General features: G+C 32.2%; 1 protein-coding gene across 2 annotated transcripts in view; it reads left to right on the forward strand.

Annotated features, from left to right (window-relative positions):
- Positions 1–592: 592 nt before the first annotated feature.
- Positions 593–20,388, forward strand: part of LOC105144251 (uncharacterized) — a 30,992-nt gene continuing 11,196 nt past the window's right edge. Inside the window, exons 1-5 of one of the 2 annotated variants that reach the window (XM_011053041.2) lie at positions 593–756; positions 3,437–3,547; positions 6,890–6,991; positions 11,468–11,707; positions 18,971–19,168. In XM_011053041.2, coding sequence (XP_011051343.1) covers positions 3,458–3,547; positions 6,890–6,991; positions 11,468–11,707; positions 18,971–19,168 — 630 coding nt within the window. In that variant the 5' untranslated portion in view covers positions 593–756; positions 3,437–3,457. The remainder of the gene's footprint in view (positions 757–3,436; positions 3,548–6,889; positions 6,992–11,467; positions 11,708–18,970; positions 19,169–20,388) is intronic. The other variant, XM_087406947.1, reaches the window with a different exon arrangement.

The following is a 20,388-nucleotide window of genomic DNA, read 5'->3' on the forward strand; positions in this document are numbered from 1 at the left end:
TTTGTAATTATCTGTGATATCAACCATGTAGTTGTAAGCTAAATAATATATAAATATGTTATATGCAAAAATGTGTTTTAAATAAATGTTTTAAGATACTTAGGTCAAATCATATTTCATAATTATCCGTTTGGTTACCCAAGATAATTATTCGCGCTTCAATCTTATGCCATGCTTTATGATATATTAAGAATCTGCTTATATCTCTGACATATATATGTCAATTTTTCATACTTTAAGAGACTATCGATAGATGCTATGCAGTTTGAAAAAAATATTTAATCAAAATATTGAATATTATTCCTATGCAGAAAAAAATTTCCTTAAATGCAAAATTTATTCGGCTACACAGCAAAAGGTAAATTACATTGTTACATTCGAAAGCTCGCCATGGAATCACCATGGCATACACGGATACATCTTTTGACGGTTATCCTTGATATATCTACGTTTCGGTAATTGGAATGAAATTTATCGATGTGCTTGATCCCTTCTTCAGGATCTCCCATGCAGACCAGACAGAAGGAGAGAATGAGAGGCAGACGTGGACATAAGTGTAGCGTGGAGGTGGTGCCAGGCCCCTCCTTCTAATAAAAGCCGCTCACTAAGCGTCGCTATACAGACAGTAACAGAAAACCCCGAAGAGAGCAGGAGCCGCCGAGAGCTCCTTCAGGGCCACACACGAGATCTTTTTTTTTATTAAAAAAAAATTCGATTTTCACAGCGAAATCGTGTGACGGATAATATCTGTGCGTGGTGAGTTTACACAAATCTCGCGTTTTTAACTCGGTCAACATCTTTTCCGGGTAGCTGTGTACTCATCTTCAGTGTCGTGGAAAATTTATCATACGCGACAACCACGTGGCGAGGTGATGATAAGTGGGAAATTTTTCAGTTTCGTGTGTTCTCGAAGACGAGTGCAGACAGGCAAAGCTCGTGAGATATTCCTATCGCTTAACAAAATTAACAAAATTAAATATATTTGGATAAAAATTTAATTATTGATAAGGTGAAAAAATTGCAAATTTGTTTTACACGCAAGAAATTAGTATGGAATATTATGGCATAATACAATATTATTTTATATTTTATGAAAGTGCTCTTGAATCGCGATTTTCCGGAGAAATCTCTTTCCATCTGGACGCACAATTTCCTCTGTAATTACTTATCTGATGAAAACTGGAATTCTTTTCCGTACAATTAATAGTTTATAGAAATAAAATTTAAAAAAATATTATTTACGAGATTACTAATGTAAAAAATAATTTAAAAAATAGAGAGAATAAAAAGGCACGAAAAGAAGTTAATAGAGTGAAAATCTTGAAATGGACCGGAACAGTAAGTTCCAAGTGAAAATTGAAATTTACAATCAGCATGAATTAAATTCGCCCATGCCTAAAAAATATCAATTTTTTTTCTTTATTCAGAAGTCTCTCAGAAAAATTTTCTTTATAATTACTTCAATTGCAAACTTACTTGTTCTCACTTCCATTACTCACAAAAAATAGAAAAAGTTTCTTTATCATGAAAGTTTCTTTATCATCAATTTTATCATTATAATATTGATTTAATGCTTCTTTTTACTAGTTAAGTAATTGTTTTCTCAAACTTAACTTTACATAAAAAAACTTCAGAGTATATTTATTTTTTAGAAAATAGAAAAAGATTTTTATGCATTATCGTATCATAATCGCAATGTAAATTGTCCTTTGCGAGATAGTAATGGAGATGCCAATTAAAATTAATCATTATGTGGCCTCGAAAATAAAATATTGCAACACGGTTCCCGGGTAGACGTGATGTGTGCTGAATCTATATCGTCTTAATGCCATTATATCGCCATGATCCATCCTTAGCGTGCCAAATGCACATATAGTTATTTGCACTTACGTTGACATACATTAGCGAATAAAATTTCAAAGTTACGCGTGCATTAATAACAATAAAGAAAAATCTGGTAATAGTTATCAAATGTATTTTGTTTAACGTATTAATGCAATATTTAGTAAATATTACCGAACACAATAATAATCAACAATTTGTTAATAATTAGAAAAATAAGATAATAATTAAAAAAAGAAATTTAACGCTTAGTTGATATTAGTTATATTAACCGAACGTTTGATTATTTCAACAAAACTTTAATAACTATACATCTAAACTTGATTTAGTACTATTAGATCTTTTTCCAGAGAAGTTTCTTAGTAAAGACAAATATTTTCATAATTTTCCGTTCAAAATAAAATTAACCGAGAAAATTATTTCTTTTCGATTAAGTAATATAAGAATAATTAAACACGTTTATTGAGTTTTCTTTTTTGGTTTGTTGAAGGCTCTCACATATTTGTAACCGGTTTTTATAAACTGCGGTCAGCGTTTCAAAGTTTTACGTCACGAAACGCAATTTTTTGTTTGGTTGCAAGAAGCAAGCAAATTTCCATTGAGCTCGAAAAGGAAAACGTGAATTAATAAATAATCCTAATGCGTACATAAAATGCAGCAAGCACCAGTATGTTTTATTTAAATCGAGACTAATTAAAGAGCTCGTGCACGCTTTATCTCGCCTTTCCTCCCACCACCTTTGAAGACGCCAGCATAGCGTTCTCCACTTTCATTCCGTCGAAAGTGATAGTCGCGAACGGATCCATGTTCGAGAAAGGAGAGTCATTGCGTCTCTCCCCTTCGCTCTTTTCTCCATACGCCTTCATGTTTCCTTCGTCTTGTCATGATCCTTGTGAATGATTTCCGCTTTACCTTGCAACTTGTCTTTGCGTGTCTGTATGGAAGAGAGGAAGAGGAGGAAGAATAAAGAGAGAGAGAACAAGAGACATACTGAATACATCTTAGAAAATCATGAGAGAAGTAGAATTATGACCCGTGAAAAATCTTTCACTTTCATCATGCGCGCATTATATCCGGATATTTATTTCTATATCGCACGTGCTTCGAGAGAAAATGATTATTTCTAAAATAATTTAAAGAAGCCTGTACGAAATATGTATAATACTAAAGTCTTTTTCAAGAAATTCGCGTACTGAGAGAAAAAATAATGGTTATAATTTAAATTATTATTATTATAAATAATTTGACTGCAATTTATAATTATTTTCAATGCCAACTATATATTTTTTGATAGAACTACAAAAAAATTATTATCATACTGTAAATTATTACTAGCGTTATAGCAGTAATAACTATAAAAATAGAGCTCCTAGATAATTATTTTTACCATACAATTATAATCCCAAATACGAAACATTTTTCTCTCAGTCTATGGACTGCGATAAAGATCCGCTAAGTAATCCGAATCGCATAGAATATGAAAATTTGATTGTGAGAAATATGCGATATTGTAATGGGTTAACGAGGAATTAATTACTATCGTAATCATAAATACCTGATTGTGTATGTTAAAATAAATAAATTATTTCCACAGAATTCATCTATACAAACCAAGATGAGATTTACTATTCTAACGTTGACGGCTGTGCTTTGCCTCGCATTAGTGAGCTCGCATCCGCTTCCGGAAGACGGTCTCCGATCAGAGGTAAGCACGTGAGCGGCACATCTCGTGCCTTTCTCTTTTAACATCATCTATTTTGCGGAGATTAATTCGCGGCATTAACGGCTACTTCTCCCATGCATTATCGCTTAATTATCTAACACGAATGGCACGTGGCACGCAACTAACAGAGTTCGAGGCCGAATTTCAAGTGTGACATAGCATGAAAATTTTACTATTATTTTGCAATTAGCGGTATAAGAGTCAATCGATTCCTGAATAAAAGTAAAATTATGCATGACGGTTATAAAAATTTTCACTATGTCACTGAATAGCAATTTCAACATTTTCTATTAATCTCTTCCATTAATCTTCATTTCTTCACTAGTTTATCTTTAGTTCTTTCCCATATTGATTAAGGAGAAAGTCTGATTTGCAAAAAATAATGTCGCAGAGAATTTCTCTGTATTGAAACATAGAAATTACTAAATTACGTATGATTATTAATTACTAATAAACGATATGGGTGATCAAAGGCAAGATGATTTCTTCTCAATCGCGAAAGTTCAGCTACATTCCGGTCTACGAACGTTAAATGCTCGATCGTTCTATCGAACTGATCGATTCGATGGTCGAAGATGATATTTTACTTTCGACAAGTCTTTCACTCGAACAATGTTCACCGCGACGAAACTAATAGTAATATGAACCAAACGGCAATTGATATTTTATGACTATGTATTGTGCTTGTGGTTTATAGAACCGCAAAAAAAGAATTTGTTTATTTAACAACGTGAAACTGGGAAATACTAGTAAACGCTGAATAAATTTTCCTTTCTATTCCCACTAATAAATACATTTTATCGCAAAAATGATTATGGAGTTAATAAAATTTGAATAAGGTGCAATGCACTTCCACATCGAAATTGTGCTGTAACAACGTTGAAATCTTTTACGTTGAAATCTTTTTGAAATATTGTCCGTAGAATACACCAAAAATTATTTCGTAATTCTTGATTCTTCGAAAATGTGGCATTGCACGTTATTACGATTGCTGTTACATTATTACATGACTTTGCAAATCATAGCTGTTATTTGAAGAGTTCTGTCAATAACCGCTATCATAGCTACTTAAACTCAGCGTTTACCATAATATATTGATAATTATCGTTGTACGTAACTTGCCATACGTACGTTACAATTTAAGATCATGCAATACACTGAGCACGTGCGTAAATACGCTAGAAAAATGATTATCGGCCGAACGATTACATGACAATAAATATAAAAAGAGTTAGTTCGTTTGAAAAACATTTTGCTCTTAATGTCCGGTTACGAGCCTTCGTGCGGAGTTCAATGTTTCGATTATGCGACCGTAAAGTACACAGTGTAACCCTCAAAGTATACGATCTGACGAAAACTCGGATCGTCCGACCGGCTCTCGTCCTCGCTCCGACACTTTCACTGACCGCCAACATCGGCGGAGTTACCGGACACTTTCTTCGGTCGATAGGCGTCCGATGGAAAGCTAGTGCGTACGCACAAGTACAATTTAACAACACGGAGTGATATATGAAACATTATATACAAACAAATTACTGGCCTTACATCGATATTACGATTCGCATTTTCGTTCAGTCAAAGGATTTGAGATAACAAGATGTGGCAGATATCGTGGATGATATTAGGGATAAGTAGATATAGACATAAATAATTAGATGAATGTGAACAGCCTATTAGAAGTTTATTGGAAAGAATGATTTTGCTGTAGTATCTAAGAATTTAGCTAAATACAGACCCAGAAAATAATTTTATCATCCAATTAAAATGATTATGTAAGACGCTCAAACATAATGAGCAATCCTGTACAAAATTTGATATTCTATCAACCAGCTTGAGTGTCTTACATAATAATTTTGATAGTTTAAAATGTTTAGACCTATATTTAACTAAATTTTAAATATTGTAGCAAAACTGCTTTTCCTGTATATATATATATATATATATATATATATATATATATATATACATACTATATTAAATAATACTAGAACACATAATTAATTGCATAAATAATTAGAAAATTTAAAGATATATAGTAAGACATTAAAGAACTATGTAAGATATTAAAGAAGAATGTGAAAGCGTGAATGTAATCTATAGAAGATGATGTATTAATTTGTATGTCATTTTGATATATATGAATTTTTTCGTATCTCCTATTTCTAAGATTTTTAAACGTACGAAAATAAATTTACAAGCACAATTTCTTATTCAAAGTTGGTTGGGACGAACGAATACAAAGGTGATCATATGAATGTGAAACGAGATTTAAGGGAAAGTGTACCATAATTTGGTTGAGCAACATTTGGGTTTGGTTCTCGCCCATTGGCCAATCTAGCTCCATAAGTACGAAATTTAATGCGAAACTGATATAAAATATACATTTGAATCACCTTGTTGTAAAACAGGTTGTCCTTCTTGATGACAAATATAGTCAAATGTTGACATTTCATAATTTCGACTAAATTGGCTGTATGTAATGCTAAAATTTTATAATTTTAATATATTCATACTCGCGCAATCTTTTTTTAGATACATTTAAGATACATTACTCGAGAATATATATTTAAGATAATTAATTCTCAACATCCGCGTAATAGCTGTGTTTATTATAATAATATATAATAAATTTTAATTGTAATATATAAATCACAGTTCATGAAAATTTATTATTGTATCTTCATGAAGAAAATAGTAAAATCGGTTCAATATCTAGTGGCGCTAAATTAATGATCCTTGCTTGGTTAGCATCTAACATAAAGAACATTACACAACACAATTACCTTAACATTCTCAAATGCACTAAATTCCACGGCCTTTACCAATCATTTTCAGTAGGAGAGGGAAAATCACAAGTAGTTCCTTATTTGTCATTACTTCGTGCAGGTACATAGCTTGGCGTTATATGTTAACGCTACTTTGACAAAAACAAATTATTTTAACAAATATGGAAAAAGGATTCCTTTGACAATTCCTTCTTCATCATTATCATAATTCAAATTATTGTTTAACGCTTTGCGAGACATGTACTTCAGTGCTCTATAGGTTGAAAGATCACAGTTCATACTTAAAAGCTCTTACGTAACTGTAGGAATCTACATGACTTACTTTAAGTAGACAGCCATTTTCTCATAATCAAACACCGGCTTATTAATCCGTAAAGGTGTACAGTCTCGAAGATTTGAAATCTACGAGATATATCAATTGAAACCCGATAACGCTTGATATCCTGCGATTATTAGTTGAAAAGCATCTTTGCTATCATAAAGATCCAAATTTAAATAGCTGTCGTATGACAGGGCCAACAAGAAAACTTTCTTTCAGGCCCTTGATCGGCTGGTGATGGCCGAAGCCGACAGCGAGGCTGCCCTGAGGAGCAAAAGGACTATTGGCATTCTACGACAGATCTTCCCCGATATTTCCCAGGTGAGCAGTCGTTGATACACGAATGTCAGAGAAATCCTGCAGAAGGCCAGGACTAGACTGACACGCCAAGTGGCGTTTTATAGACAAAAATGTACATAAATTATCATCACAGATTATATACCTCACCTTGACAAACATTATCAAGGACCAGTAAGACATCCTTGAGCGATTCGCATCAGGCTGAAACACACTAAGAATTTTTGACGCTCTCCAATTAAAATTTGGTTTTCATCGATATCTGTATAGAACTGTGCCATAAAAAAAAAGCAGTATTCATTGAATAGTTCAGCCTTACATTCTTACCGAGAAAGTAACGCATACGATTTGAGAGGCAGCCAACGCATTAGCCAACTACCCTTTGCTCATTCACTCGTACGCTCACGTACGGATCGATTTGTTTTGATCTCATTCCATGAGTATGTTCCGCATGAAGAGAACGGAAGCGGTTCGTCATGTTCCACGCTAATAAAAAAGAATAATTGCGTCTCCGTCGATTCTTCCTGATTTCTCGTGTTCTGTTTTTTTCTTTCTTCTTCTGAATCCTCACTCAACCTGCGGTGACCAGTTACACAATGAAAATTTTCACGAGAACTTAATAACTTTATTAGGGGAAGTTTTATTACGGTCCGAATAAAAAAATCGCGCAGTGCGAAAAAAAAATTGTTCATCAATGGAGTAAGAGAGGCTCTACCTATAAAAACTAAGTTCTCGGGAAAGTTTCTTTCTTGCGTATGAAATTCCTTTTGGCCGCCTATTGAGTTGTTCACGAATAACTTCCTAATTTGACTAATAATACATTGTGCGATTTTTTTGTCTTGTTAGCAAATAACTTCCTCGGCATTGGCCAGCAACGCCGAGTTTTTTATGCATACAGTTGCGTGTGCGTGCACGTGCACGACAATGGCGATTGATTTAGTAACGAACCTTTGCAGAATAGCGTGAGTTAGTTATCTCACATTACCGCGAAGACACACGAGCCGGAAGATCGTTTGTGGAGGAATGTCGAAATTTCTCCTGCAGCGTCCTCGAATGATTGAACGAACATATGAAGAGTTGATGACGGTCGCACGAAGTGACCCTGTAAGGTCCCTCCCGGATTACGGAATAACTGCATTTCAAAGAAAACCATGTTTAATTCTGTCTTTGTATTAAGAATAGGATCGTAAAAGTCTCACAGAATATCTGCTTCACTGAATGCCGAGTATTATGTAATAGCGATAAACCTGATTTCCTATGACTTATAGCGCTGTTGAAAGGAAGTCCAAGCCTAGTAATAAGAGATAATGCGATAAGAAACAATAAGTCAGTCATATTTAAACACAGCATCAATCAATTACACAAATATTTATTAACTAGCAGAACGATTGATCGGATATTTAAAAAGATCCTCGTACAGGCCGAAGAAAACGTCATAAGTCCATATTATTTATAAATAATAAAATGTCAACGATCACTGTTATGTATCGATCGATATCATCTACTGATCACGCGACTGCAAAGTGATGTCTTGAAGTCAGAATAAAAAAAAGGACGAAGAGCTATCACTACGCTGCAAGACTCTCCAAGCAAAAGCCTATTATTTTCTAGAGAATCGAATCAAAGGTCAACTCTATTATCGGAGAAATCATTCGTGTCCTTGGTCCGGTCATCCTCCGCAATATTCTTGGCGGCGGCATGGGCAATACCGCAGGTGTCAACAGGAACGACGAAGGTACAAGTGTAATAGGCATGTCGCCCTTCGGAGATGATGAGGATGAATCCACGTCAACTGGCTCGAATAATGCTTCCAAGGTGTCGATCTCTTTGCCAACGTTTCCACCTGATGAGGAGGAAACGTTTAACTCCTCTTCGTCCACTACCTCATCCTCGATAACGACGGTAGAAAGCAGAGCGAACATTGACGACGCCAACATTGACACTACGACGACCACTACAGCAATGCCAACGGCATCAACGACACCGTCTTTATCAGAAAACGAGGTTACCACTACGCAGTGACTGATTGATCAACAGCTTGGTAAAAATTTCGAGGTCATGACCTTGAGGAATCTTTATGAGAAAAACACAGAATTACAGAATTGCCTTGCAGAATGCCTTACCGCGCATTCAGGACTGCTGCGGCACTTGTCTACTTTGTGTGCTAATCATTCATTGGGTACTCGAGAAAACGAGGATCGAATCGATCGACCACTCAGCTCTCGAAGGATTTAATGACCGCTAAGTTACCGCGCAACCAGGACTGCCGCGGCTGCGCACGTTTTTCTCGTTACGGTTGCTAACTGTTTTTGTCCTCATGTTTGCTATTTATCTAGTTATTAATCGATTAATGTTGCATTGGCAACTCATGTTGCTACGATCTTTTATTACGATCTTATTTCACCAGAGTCACAGAATCTATAAAAAGTTTTTTTTTATTGATTCTGGGTTCTTCCATCTTATTATTTCAATTATCATTATGTGTTTCTCGTCTACGGTTCATATTATATGTTTACATACATACAGAATGTTTGAAAATAGATGGGAAAATGGAGTGATTCTAATTGATAAAATAAGACAGAAATTAAGAATATCAAAATTATGATTAAAATTTTTTAATACAAAGTTTTTTATTTATAAATGTTTAAATTAAATATAGTATCTACATAAGAAAATAAATGTCTAAATGCCTAAAGCATTTTTGTCATAATGCCTAAAGTACGTAAATATTTAGATATTTAATATAATTAGAAAATAAAGTCTCTATTGAAATTTTGTTATTCTTAATTTTATGAATATTCTAAATGTTTAAATAGTTACGTAGTAAAAGCACCTATTTATTAATTATTTAAACGTTTATAATTAAAAGAATGCAATTTTATTATCTTTGATTAATGACTTTTCACCTTTTATTTTATTATTTAGAATAACTCATTAAATTTTCTCTCACCTGTTGTTGAACACCTATATCGTATATGTATATTCGCAGAATCTATGTCTATTCAAAACTTTTACATATCTCTTCGTCATCTACTCTGACATAAATTCAAAATCAGACTTTAATATTTATATTGTCTAGCATATTTTTTTCTTCATGAAACTCTGAAGCTATTCCAATTGCTAGATTACTTTTTAATTTAAATTTGAAAATTCATCTTAAAACAATCTTTTCACAAATAACCTTCTTCGGCTTTTCGTTCTGTCATCTCTATTTTCAGTATGCTAATCATTTTAGTTATTTGTTGCAGAATAAATCAGCCTAGTGATAATAATCGTATTTGTAATAATCTTAAAAAAATAATTTCTGTTTACGTTTTTTATATTACATCTATCAATATTATTGCACATATATATATATATATATATATATATATATATACATGTGTATGTGTGTGTGTACATATATACGAATTTCAAATAATACTTGCAAATTACATTGTCCCACATAATTTGACCTTTTTTTCCTATGGCAACCACGACTCTCATTTCTTAATAGATTCAAGGTCACTAAATCCAAATTCGTCAGCAAAAGTTGCCTATTTCGTTTGACCAAAAAATTGATAAATATGGCAAAAAACGCTATTTTTGACTTATATTACTTGATTTATCTCAAAAACCTGATGTGACCATCTTTCGCTGATTGATTTAGATTCACCTTAAATCTATTAAGAAATGCTGGTCCTACTCGTCGCAATTTTTTTGTTCGACTGTATTATTAGCAATCAGTCTCCACTACTCAACTTTTCGTTTGATAAATCATTAACAATTACGTGTGATGCCCGAGATAGTATAATTTAACATAAATAACATATTTGTTGAAAATATTCTATTTAATGTGCTATTAATATGCTATTTATGCTGCTTATTGATTATGCATGTTACTGTGTAATGTATCGTTTATAATTCGCATGTTAGTTGTTTTGACTTGATCGTTATATAAATGTAATTAAAAAATTTGAAAATAAATATAGTATTAATTATATTTTAGTTCTAATGCACAAAAAAGCTCAATCGAAAAGTAATTATAAATTCATGTAAGAGAAGTCATATACGTCATGAATAATTCATAGAAAACGTTGTCGGAATATTACATAATCCTAACATTTTACACACCTTGAAATTATGCAGGCAACCTACTTATCATATGATTGCGATTTTTTGTGTATTTCACCTCGTTGAAAAAATCAACAATGATCGATTGATTAATAATAAATCATTAACAATCTATGTCACAATATCTATGAGTGTTGCTTATGCTACGAAATACACATGAAAAAAAATGTATATGATGAAATAAATAAGTTTATTTGCTCCGATAAAAAATCGCGAGACATCGTAACTTATTATCTGGAGCCTTATTTTTCAGACATATTGTATACCAAAATATTATAATATATGTATTATTATAATGTACATATATTATAGATTTTCGTATACAATATAAATTCAGGAATAGAAACCCTTGATTCTTGTCAGCCATAGGAAACAATTTTTTTACAGGACGTGAACCCAGAATCAGAGAATCGAGTGAACGAGATCGGATCGGAATCACAGAACAACGAGGTGCGAGTGCAATTCGCGGACGAAGTGTCGAGCGACAGTTCGCCGCAAGAGTTGACGCCATTGGATGAAACTGAGACGGAGGAGGATGAGAATAGAAACAAGAGATTCCTCTTTGGTTTCGGTGGCAATGCAGGTGGAGGTGCCGGGTCAGGCAATTTTCTCTTCGACATTATCAGGGTAAGTTGTGATGTCTTAGACATAACTTCCTTTAATAGCGCTGCGTAAAAAATGGAAATTGGAATCATACTCAAGAGAAGATGGGAAATGGGGAAAGCAGGTTCGCGGTTGCATTGCTCATATAAGTCCAGATCTACAATAAGTTTTAAGCCTTAAGCCATAAGAAATGTACGAATTATAGTTAATTAATCTTCTCGCATTTGACTGTAATGGTCAATTTTTTAAGGCTTAAGACATTTATTGTAGATCCGGATTAACGGTGATCAATCTCGAATACACTTGATATTCTAGTAACGGGCGAGTAACTACAAGGTTACTATCTGCAGACGGCAGTGAAAGTGCGCAACCGAATTGCCTTTAACCACCGCTGCACCATCTGTTACTATTCCAAGGTTCCTGACCTAGGCACGATCGCGATAGAATTACCTTAGTCAAGATTTTCGTAAAAAAAAAGAAAAGCCAAAGATTAAAAGTTCTTGATTAAAGTTCATTCGATGAAATTCGGTGGTTTCATATATGCAACGCTAGAGAAATGCCGCGGGTTAGTTAAACTAAGAATTAGCAATAATAGAAGATAGAGCGGGTAACTACTTTACTTTTTACTGTCATTGCAAATACTATTTGTGGTCTGATCAATGTAATCTTTGTTACAAAAAAATACTTATTTCCTAGAATTGAAGTTTCCTTCTGTTTTCAATGCTTTTTAAAAGAGTGTTGAAATGACGATCAAACTTGATGATATGTATCGATAAAATAGATTTTTAAGATCAAAGTAAAAACATTATGTATCTTGCCTTGCTATATATTGCATAAATGCTAGATTATATACACTCAAATTGTACTTTTCTAGAGACTACAAATAAAATCATCTAAAAGATGACTAAATTGTTATAAAGATATCTCTTTTAGTGAAAGAATATAATCGAAAAAATGACTAAAAGACGACAAATATCGCATTGCTAGTCATCTTTATAGATGTTTTCATGATAATTAAAAGATGACTATTGTATGTACATATCTTTTAGTTGTCTTTAAGACTTCTTTTAATTTTTATATTTTGGCACATGTATAACGTCCAATAACATCAGATTTCTGAATTAATTTTTACACAAAATTGAACGAAATGGTATGACCGTCAATATACATCCCATTTATGAATCCTGCAATGCTTGCCATATCCTATATGCAAGAGTCATTATTCTTTCATCGTAGTCAGGACATGTATTTGAAATACTTTTATTTAAAACACAGTTTTTGCAATATAAATATATTTTGTATTTTGTATTTCAGCGGAGCACATAAAAGTATTACGCATTTTGTACTTAAAATTGAAAAATTGTAAGTTTTTTGTACTTTGTAATTCAAATAATAACACTGATTGTTAATCTTAATATTTAATATACAAAATACAAAATACTTTTATATACTCCCATGAAATACAAAATACAAAATATTGGAAAAATACTAAAATAACGGAAAGTTATTTTTTCATGTTATCTTTTCGGTAAGAAAAAATACCTTCTAGTCAACTTTCCGTTTTGTCGAAAATACAACAAAATAAAATTACATAACCACCAAAAATATGTAATTACCAAACAATACATTTTCCATTAGGATCTCATAAATAGGATGTATTTTGATAGTCACACAATTTTATTTAGTTTCGTGGAAAAATTAATTCAGAGCCCATACAGAACTCTTCCAGGGATGTTTTTACGAATGTTCTTCAGAACGTTCTTCTGGAAATGTGTGGTAAATGGAGGTCTATTAAAAATCATACCAAAATATAAAAATTAAAAAGACTTTAAAGACAACTAAAAGATATCCAGAGAAGTTATCTTTCAGGATACGTTCCGAGTTATGCATGAAGTGCATGATGCATTATTTATCTCTGTTGTTCACAAAATAATGAAGAAGAATAAAATGGTACGTCATGCGCTTTATGTGTCTAAAGGCACAGACTTTTGCATAACACGCATAAGTGCATAAAAAAATCAACCAGTCAAAGTTCCTTTTTTTTTTGTGAAATGGAAGAAAAGAAAAAATTCTTATTGTTTGATTCTCTTACGCATTATGTATTTTTTATTTGTGCATTATGCAAAAGTCTGCGGTCTTAAAACGAAAAGCACAGGCCCTTGCATAACGCACAGTGCATAATGCATAAGAGAATGAATCAATCAAAATCCTTTATTCTCTTCCTTATTTACATGAAATAAAAGATTCTGATTGGCTGATTTTCTTACGCTTTATATATTCTGTGAGAATCTGTGCTCCCCGATTTAGCCACCTTTTTATCAATATTCCTTTACTAAAAGATACCTTTATAACAATTTATCATCTAGGCTTTTAGTTTCTTAGACGATTTTGTATTTTTTTGGGTATTGAGGTAAAAGTGAATAAAAAAAAACCGGTAATTTCTTTATTTTTTCCTGTTTTGTGCACAAAATATACCAGAGCCAAATATTAGCATGCATTTTGATCGTGAAAAAAAATTTAATTGTTTTGTGAATAGTATAAGTATAATACAAAGTAATTTGTTACACAATATAGAACAAAAAAGGTATTTTTATCGATAAAACAAATGCCAGCATCCCTTTATATAGCCAGTGTTTCACTTTCTTTTCAAAAATTTGAAATTAATTAATTATTTATAATGCTCAGAATTAGTTGCACATTTCGAGCCGATTCCTGAAAAGCCGGCTGCTTTATCCCCACTCAACGCTCAACGCTCGATGGTCTCATGCGGACACATCACGATCAGTGCACTATAAGAAATATGCTGTGTGTACCTTCCAACAAATTATCAGTAAAATACTTTCCTTTCTACATTGTTAATTTCTTTATTTAATCGAATTTTCTACTATTAATATATATATATATATATATATTTTTTTTGGAATCTAATTGACAATAATTACAATGTGAACAATAGCTTTCCACACCACCTTTGAGGTACTATTTTTTATGCGTTTTTTTTTAAGTAGTTTAATAAGCCCAATAGACCTATTCTACTAAAAAATAACGAAGAAACTGATCACTGATCAGATATGTGGCTCGACAGGAAAACAACATTTTCTAATCCAAAATATTGATTAAAACAAACAAGGGAGAAACAGAAACAACTAATTTTTTGAAAATATTATATAATGCGGCAAGATAACTGCTTTAAAGTAAATATTCGTGTTTCTTAAAGCTTTATCTTCGTGATTGACCAGATATTTTCAATTGTATTTGCGTCTGGAGAAATTGGAAATGCCAATCCATCAATCAATGTAATTTCTATATTTTTGAAAATCTCTTAAAAAGCATATCTCATGGAAAACAGGCCTATAATAAGTTATGTTTAATTGATAATAATGGTGACTGAACATCATTATAAGTATAAATGCATTTTAGTAAATATAATGTACTTTTAAAATATTATTATACTTTATTTTTTTTATAATACATTCGATTTCTTTCAAAGAACTGCTGACTATACTTTCGTGTCACAGACTGTAATATTCTATATAATACAGAATTTTACTTTACCAAGTCATATATTTGATCATCTTTTTTTATTATTTTTTAATAAAATAAACCTGAAGAAAATACTTAAAGGACGCATTAATAAATAGAACTTCAAAAATAATGAAAAAATATTGTTGACATTATAATCATTGTATGGTAATTATTATCAATTATATTACAAAATATATGTATATATGTTAATAGTAGAAAATTTGATTTAATGAAGGAAATAATAATTATGTAGGAAAATATTTTAATTTGCTGGAAGATACGGTCGTAACATACATATTTCTTATATAGTGCGACACTCCTGAAATCGGCTCTGCCGTCGAGCATTGAGTAAGAGAAAAGTATACGCTTCAGAAATCAGCCCGAAATGTGCAACCAATTCCGAGTATTATTTTATATAATGATCGAAAGGTGGTAATGTAACTCATTATCAGATACTCAATAATTACAGTATATATGCAATTGTTAATGCAATTATTAAAAAAAATAATCACCAATGCTTTTAAGAAAATTCTTTGGTTATCTATTTTATTATAGAAAATGACATCAGTGATTGACTGCAAATTGACTGCATGATGCCTTAATATAATGTATTCAAATGTGTTGACATATTTGGTTATCAAGAATTATAAAAATCGAATTTGATTCACATTCACAATCAATTATGCTTCCAATTTGGCCGACGGAGGGTTAGTTAAAAAAGATGTATAAGATGTCGCGTGATACCGCTAGGATGCGCAATGAAGTATAACAAAAGTTTCTCGAGAGTGTTCCGCAATAAGAAGAATATAATATATAAAAGATCTAAGCATACCTATAGTCAGGGACGTCAGGGTGTGGAGAAATGAAATTGATAACCTAACCTAATTTCCCTACTAGGAGCCCTCGCTGGTAGGGGTACCCTTAGGGGTATAACTTACAGAGGGTTAAATTTGCTCTCGACGTTCTTAATTTTGTTTGAAACTCATTATTCGTTATTTTATTACAGAGATATTTTTCGTCGAAAATAGTATTGCTGATGAAAAAAATCATACCATGTAATATACACTATATTTCTTCTCCATTGTAATATTAGTAATAAATTATTTTAAAATTAATAAATATAATAATAATAATGCTCCGTAAGTATAAAACAATGTAATCAAAAAAAGGACAAAGAGCCTTCTTTTAACTAAATTATTTTAAATTGCAAAAGAATTTCAATTTTAATTTAATTTTTTTATTTAACGATATATAATCAGATGTATAATTTTTGCAAAAAATGATTAGAAGGAAATTTATATTTTCCATATAAGAACATAAACAGAAAAAGTTACAGAAAAAAGAAAACATTTAATAAGAAAGATCATTTATATTTAACAGTATATTTATATTTAACAGTACAATTTTATAATTTTCTTAACTTTATCTTAATTATTTTTTAAATCAAACGGTATCCTTTCTTTATTAAAATAATTTTTTTAAGTTTTAAATCCTGCCAAACTTTTGTATTATTTTTAAATATTTACGATATATATAAAAATATTCAAAATTAAAAAAAATACTGTTAATACGTTCATTAAAAAATTGGTTAATAACGTATTATATAATGACGTATTAATAGATTTAATTGCATGGCATGATATGAAACCATTATTTATGTCGCATGTATGTTTCTCGAGAAAAAACGATCTTACATGCTGTATCGTGGAAGAGCGTGCGAACAATAACCGTGTCGCGCACCAACGACACTCGGTGACCGGTTTTTTCTGCACAGTGTCTATATCGGTGAAACGGGTTTTTCACCGTCAGGACAGATGCAATCACGCGAAAATCGAGTCACCGTTTCCAATGGCTGCTGTCACCGATATACCGTTATTCGCTTTCCTGGCAAAAAGACATTATTACGAGTGGCTCGAAACGATTCTAGACTGGTCGCGCGCGCTGCGACCCTTCACCGTTCACAGATTGAGAAAACAAGAAACTTGCTACGTGACCGATACTCTATTCGCTCTTGCCGCAGGTATTCACCTGTTAATAAGCGAAAAATTATGCTAAAAACATTTTGTCCTGTTGCGGCAAGAACGAATGACACTTTACACGATTTCACTTAAAATTTGAAACGAAGATTTCTCAAAAGTCATTATAACATTAAAATAATTTAAAAAATGATTATTAAACTTACTCACTGCAGCAATCTTGGATTATTATAACGTCAAAAGCGAGAAAATATATTTTAAAAATTCTTGCAAACAGTATTAAAATGTGAACATTTTTCAATAATATCTACAATTTATAGAATCATAGATTTGTTAAATAATACTGAAAATTCCCTTTGTGTTTCATTATCAATAAACAATCATATATTCGAAATTGAATTATGCCTAAAATTATTGTGATGCTGTCGAATTGAGATAAATATAATTTTATTCTATGTCGAAAGGAGTTTATGATGTATTTTACAAATTATTATTGTAATTAGTATTGTACTCTATCAAATGCAAATGTGATTTTATTTAAAAATAACTTTCTATTTTAAGATATTTTGCAAGAACTTTCGTTATCTATTTTTTTGCTTCTGACATCATCAATCTAAAGATTTATGCATTGTTAAATATCAAAGGAACAACGAACTTGCCTTAAGTTAAATAAAATTTCGTTATTTTTAACTTTCATGTGTCAAAATGTAAATCAATCTATTTCTGCAATTCAAAATAAACATATTAACATATGCATTTAGTAAATAATAAATAAAATTTGAAATATCAAATTTAACACTTTTTTTTAAATTAAATTATTTAACTTCCGTCTTAATTAAACTAACGACATATGAATAGGAGTAGTAATGAGTGATTATAGAAATGATTAGAAATAATTAAAATTAAGTATAATTTGACATTATAAATTTGATTTAACAGTGTGAGTGATCAAGAGCCTTAAAAGTCGATCACTTTTCCATCAATCATGATTCATTCTGACATTATTTTAACGTAATGATCGTTGTACTGCTTAGGTTTTTAATGATTATGAAATAAAATTGATATTTATTGAATGAAGACATTTAATTATGACGTTGATAAATTAGTTGACAAGATTCTAACGACTGAATAGAATTGATATTTATCACGTAACGGAGAAATTTAATTATGTATAACATTCAGAAACTATTAAAAATGTGACAGCAGTAATAAAAAGTGACTTTTTAATGATATCTGATAGAAATTTTTGTAATTATACATATTAATACATTTTAGACTGCGACATCCCAGTCGGACAGCTTTCAATTATTTAACAAATGTGCATATTTATATAGGCAAAGTTCATACGAAGAAATCGTACGTAACATCTAATGACATCGACTCGTCGATATCGAACCGGTTTTTCTTTACACAAACTTTGCCTGCGAAGAAACGTATAGTCAAACAATTAATTACTCCACCATTTTTCACGATGGCAAAACAAACTCATTACGTAACAATCCATCAGCGGCGATCGAACGACTACAACCCTCCAGGTTTCACTTTGTGAAACCCCCCCGAGGGTTCCACTTTGTCACGATTACAGTACTTTTAACGAACCACTTTCCAGCCATTATTGCAGGACGTTCCAGAAGTTCGCGTGGAGTTCCGCTGGGAGAGATAGCAATCTCTCGTGCGATATCGCGCAGACGGACGGGAAAATGAACGAGAGAAAACGCGATTCCTTCCAGCGAGAGCAGAGAACTCCAAGTAAACAAAACTATTCTCGTCTCTGTTTCTCGTTTAGCAAGCGGCCGACGGGGCGGCAAGAGCGGCGGGCACGGTGTACCGTGTCGTGGCCGGTACACAGAGCCTCGGGCTCGGGCTAAGCGCTTCGCGCGACGTGGGCCCGGCCGCCCCAGCTGCCGCCAACCCCGGCGGTACTGGCACCCCGATGTCCGGCGCATCCTCGACCGCCGCCCCAGGAGCCGGCATTCTACCACCGGTACGCCAAATCCTTCCGACACGCCTAAGTGTCCGCCGACAGAGAGTACGGCGACTGCGCTTCTTCGACCGAACCCGATGAGACCCGGATGCTCACATGTGCCGTTCTTTTAGAGTGAATAGCAGTTCTTCGGCGAGACTTCGATGACGAAACGCGTCGAATGATCTGTATTTGCTCTAAAAGTCGAGGGAAAACGATCGTAGGCGTTGAGTGGGCACGCAATGATGCGGTTGTTTCTTTGCTCAAGAGATATCGCGATCCTTTACTTCAAAAATAATACAACTAAAAAAATTTAATTTCCTGGAAGAAAAAAGAGAAAATTAAATTCTTCAATTTGACAGAAAATTATTGACTAATCAAATAATATTGGCGAAGGAAATATATCCTTAATGTGATCAAATGTCATTTTTGTTATCTATGTTTCGCAAGTATTAAAAAAAATCACCTTTTTCTAGTAGTGACAATTTTTTTCGAAAGCTACTCTTTTTGAATTTTGATTTTTGTGATTTTTCATAAAATTATAAATTAATTTACTTTTAATGATTGGTAGAGTAATGTTTATATAATTCATTTATGATAATAACTGAAGAAACACTTTTTTTTTATTGTAACATTTTTTTAAGTAAGGAAGTAATCTAACTTCATAACATGTCATGAACTTATGATCGTTTTTTTCTATTTGTTAATGTGAGACAATCGACGGTTGATGCTGCACGTACATAGCACCAATCGAATTTATTGGGTTCGTTCAATAACTTTCTCTTTCTTTCTGTATCTATTTCATTCTACTAATGACTTCCCTCTTTCTTCTCTTTTTATTTTATTTTTCTTTATCTTCTCTTTCTACTCTATTTTTTATACTTTTTTTATTTCATAATCACCTTCAGCATGTCATACATTTTCCAATTGCATGAAAAATTGATAGTCATCTGATTTGATTATCAAATATGACTCAAAGACTTGATCCTCCGGAGTTGACGATGGATTTATTAAACCTCGTGTATTGATTGATTAGATCACAAAAATTTTGATGTAAAAATAATTTAGCCTTCTTTATAATAAAATAATATTAAGATAAAAAAATACATTATTATATTTAAATTTACTATTAGTTCTTAATTCTTGTATACATTGTTGTAACAATTGCTATTTTAACAAAAATGTCAAATAATTAAATTTTCTTTATGTTACATCTGCAAAAAATTTCGATCATTCTTATT

This window comes from Acromyrmex echinatior, chromosome 6 (assembly GCF_024713525.1).
Source record: "Acromyrmex echinatior isolate Ae372 chromosome 6, ASM2471352v2, whole genome shotgun sequence".
NCBI classification, from domain to species: Eukaryota; Metazoa; Arthropoda; class Insecta; order Hymenoptera; family Formicidae; genus Acromyrmex; species Acromyrmex echinatior.